Consider the following 3,293-nt stretch of genomic DNA (forward strand, 5'->3'; position numbering starts at 1 on the left):
GGTCTCGATCTTCTGACCTCGTGATCCGCCCGTCTCGGCCTCCCAAAGTGCTGGGATTACAGGCTTGAGCCACCGCGCCCGGTCTGTAAAAGGCTTTTAAGCAGGGGAAAAAACTGATCTGATTTTTACTCTAGAAAGATCACTCTGGACTTAAAACTCCAGGCCTCAAGCCATCCTCCCATTTCAGCCTCCCAAAGTGTTGGGATTACAGGCGTGCTCAAGAAAGATCACTCTGGATGCAGTATTGAATAGTATTTTTCAAACTGTGGGATCATGACCTATTAGACGGTCTTGAAATTAGCACATTTTGTTAGAACCAGCATTTTTTTTTTGAGACAAGAGTCTTGCTCTTGTCACCCAGGCTGGAGTGCAATGGCGCGATCTGGGCTCACTGCAAGCTCCGCCTCCCAGGTTTACACCATTCTCTTGCCTCAGGAGAATGCCTCCTGAGTAGCTGGGACCACAGGCACCCGCCATCATGCCTGGCTAATTTTTTGTATTTTTAGTAGAGACGGGGGTTCATCTACAGGATGGTCTTGATCTCCTGACCTTGTGATCCGCCTGCCTCAGTCTCCCAAACTGCTGGGATTACAGGCGTGAGCCACCGCGCCCGGCCTTTATTTTTTCTTAAAGTAGAATAAAATGTTTACGAAAATATCACTGTGCTTTGTGTGATGTTAATTAGGGTAGGTATTATTAGTGAAAAACTGTAAACGTGTACATGAGGGTACAGTCTAAAAAGTCTTTATGACTGTGGGTCATGGCCAAAAAGAAATTTGAAGGGCCACTGGTATAAGGATAGAGAGGATGGAGCAGGACCATTTAGGAGGTGGGTGCAGTAGCAAGGCAAGAGGTGGCATTGGGCAGGGCCGTAGAGGTCCCTCAGACTCCATGTGGCAGAGTTGGTTGGAGTGTCCAACGTGAGACAAGAAGTGGCACTGACAAGGGTGGTGGCAGTGTGGGAGGTAGGAGGGAAGAGGTGGGGGTAGCTCCAGTCAGTTTAGGGTTGGTCATTACAGTGGCTGGAGTTGCTGCTGTTCTTTGAGAGCTGGACACAGGAGAGGGGCAGGGTGGGAGAGAGTGCGCATTCTGTGTTACTCGAGCTCATTTGGCAATGTGCGTAACCAAACAGGTCTTGGGCAACCAGGCAAAGCTGCCTGTCATCATCCTCTTCCTCCTCCTCTTCTTCTTCCCCCTTTTACTCATCTTTGCCCCTGGGCCCCAACAGGTGTGTGTCCTGGGCCTGCACCTGGCCAAGGAGCTGTGTGAGGTAGACGAGGATGGTGACTCCTGGCTGCAGGTGACCCGCAGGCTCCCCATCCTACCCACCCTCCTCACCACCCTAGAGGTGAGCCTTCGCATGAAGCAGAACCTGCATTTTACTGAGGCCACATTGCACCTGCTTCTCACCCTGGCTCGCACTCAGCAGGTAGGAGGCCAGCCCGAAGGCAGGAGGAAGCATCCTTGCTTGCCTGGGTGGGTTCTGACAATCCCAGAAGCTGTGATCTAGCCTGAGATCCCAACCTACTCTGGGCAGGGCAGGGGCAGGCTCCATCTCATTCCCTGTCTTTCCCTCCTCCCAGGGAGCCACGGCAGTGGCTGGAGCTGGCATCACCCAGAGCATTTGTTTGCCCCTTCTGAGTGTGTATCAGCTGAGCACCAATGGCACAGCACAGGTAAGTGTCAGGAGCCTGCCAGGAGGCCCAGCCTGGCCATCCTACAGTTCCAGTTGAAAAGTGTCCTTCTCTACCTTTCCCTGGTAGTTGCTTTTCTCTTAATGGCCTAATATACTGATGGTGAAGAATCTTCCCTGCCCCCAGGCGGATCTGTAGCAAGAGAAACTCACCCCTAAAAGGCACTGCCTCTGGGAGATGGGATGGATTCTTCCCGTTGCAGGTGTGAGGAAGACTAAACCAGTTAACATATCCCTGGGGCCAGGCCTCTAGCCAAGGCAGCTGTCCTCTCCTGTCATTCCCAGAGACAAGTGTGTCATTGTGACTTCTCCACCCCTGCACCACCAGACTAGGACTGGGAGAAGGGAAGTGGGTGGTTTGGGGGCTTAATGGGGCCTCAGCACCCTGCCCTCTGTGTCCCTTGGTTATTTCTAGTTTAACAGATATCTCCTAATTTCAAAAGAGTAGTCTTCACCTGAACCTCTCACTCTTATGAGGGTGACATGTCCAGGTTCGCATAGCTCGTCAGTGGCACACCTGAGTCTGGAACCCTGCATCTTGTATCTCAGCCTGGTGCTCTTTCCTTGCATCTGCTGGCCTTGGCCCCTTTCTGGCCCTGGTTGCCAGGCAGTGACTGTGTCTATTCTGGGAAGTCTTTTCCTTTCAGCGCAACTGGGCTGCCTTAGTTGCTGTACTGCAAGGAGGTCCTGCCTGTCAGCAGGGTTCCTGAGCTTGTCTGCTGTTTGTGTTTTAGACACCTAGTGCCTCTCGGAAGTCCCTGGATGCCCCCTCTTGGCCAGGAGTCTACCGCCTGTCCATGTCCTTGATGGAGCGGCTGCTCAAAACTCTGCGCTACAACTTCCTGACTGAGGCCCTGGACTTCGTAGGTGTCCACCAGGAGCGGACCTTACAGGTGAGGGGCTGCCTGCATCGCAGGGGTGGGAGTTTCGGGGTAAAAAGGGTTCTGTGCCATTCATGGGGCAGGTGGGTATGGAGCCTGGGCCTCAGTAGTAGAGGGTTGTCGATGCCTTCATTTCTGAGATGCTCTAAATACTCTGCTGGCTCACTGGCCAGCCAGTCTGCTGAGGGATGGCAACAGTCTCGGGTCAGAATCCTAGTTGTACCACTGAGCCATTTCTTGAGTTGCCACCTCAGCATTTGGGGGTCTGGGACGTTTCCTCTCCACAGGAGGGCAGGTGTGGGTATGTCAGGTCCCTCAGCCATCCCCGTCCTTCCCTGATGTCTCCTTTCCTCCCAGTGCCTCAACGCGGTGAGGACAGTGCAGAGTCTGGCCTGCCTGGAGGAGGCAGACCACACCGTGGGTTTTATTCTGCAGCTCTCCAACTTCATGAAGGAGTGGCACTTCCACTTGCCTCAGCTCATGCGTGATATCCAGGTGGGGGCCCCGGATGGTGTCTTGGAGTCTGGAGTAATGCTTGGAGACAGGGAGGCTGTGAGCTCTCACGGGGGCACCTCTAGTGAATTGCAGGATGTTCCTGAACGGGGGCTTTTCCCTTGGGAAACACAGGGTTTGGTGTCATGTGCTTACTCTGGCTAAATGTTTCCTTTCATAGTCAAGGGTAGCCATGTAGATTTTTTTTTTTTTTTTTTTTTTTTTTT

General features: G+C 52.9%; 1 protein-coding gene across 1 annotated transcript in view; it reads left to right on the plus strand.

The window, feature by feature from the left end:
* The window catches only part of NUP188 (nucleoporin 188), a 71,933-nt gene that overhangs the window by 64,846 nt on the left and 3,794 nt on the right, over positions 1-3,293 (plus strand). The window contains exons 35-38 of the mRNA XM_017848283.1: positions 1,229-1,429; positions 1,584-1,676; positions 2,428-2,586; positions 2,932-3,069. Of these exons, the coding sequence (XP_017703772.1) occupies positions 1,229-1,429; positions 1,584-1,676; positions 2,428-2,586; positions 2,932-3,069 (591 nt within the window). The remainder of the gene's footprint in view (positions 1-1,228; positions 1,430-1,583; positions 1,677-2,427; positions 2,587-2,931; positions 3,070-3,293) is intronic.

The sequence above is a fragment of the Rhinopithecus bieti genome, unplaced genomic scaffold, assembly GCF_001698545.2.
Source record: "Rhinopithecus bieti isolate Rb0 unplaced genomic scaffold, ASM169854v2 scaffold_29388, whole genome shotgun sequence".
NCBI classification, from domain to species: domain Eukaryota; kingdom Metazoa; phylum Chordata; class Mammalia; order Primates; family Cercopithecidae; genus Rhinopithecus; species Rhinopithecus bieti.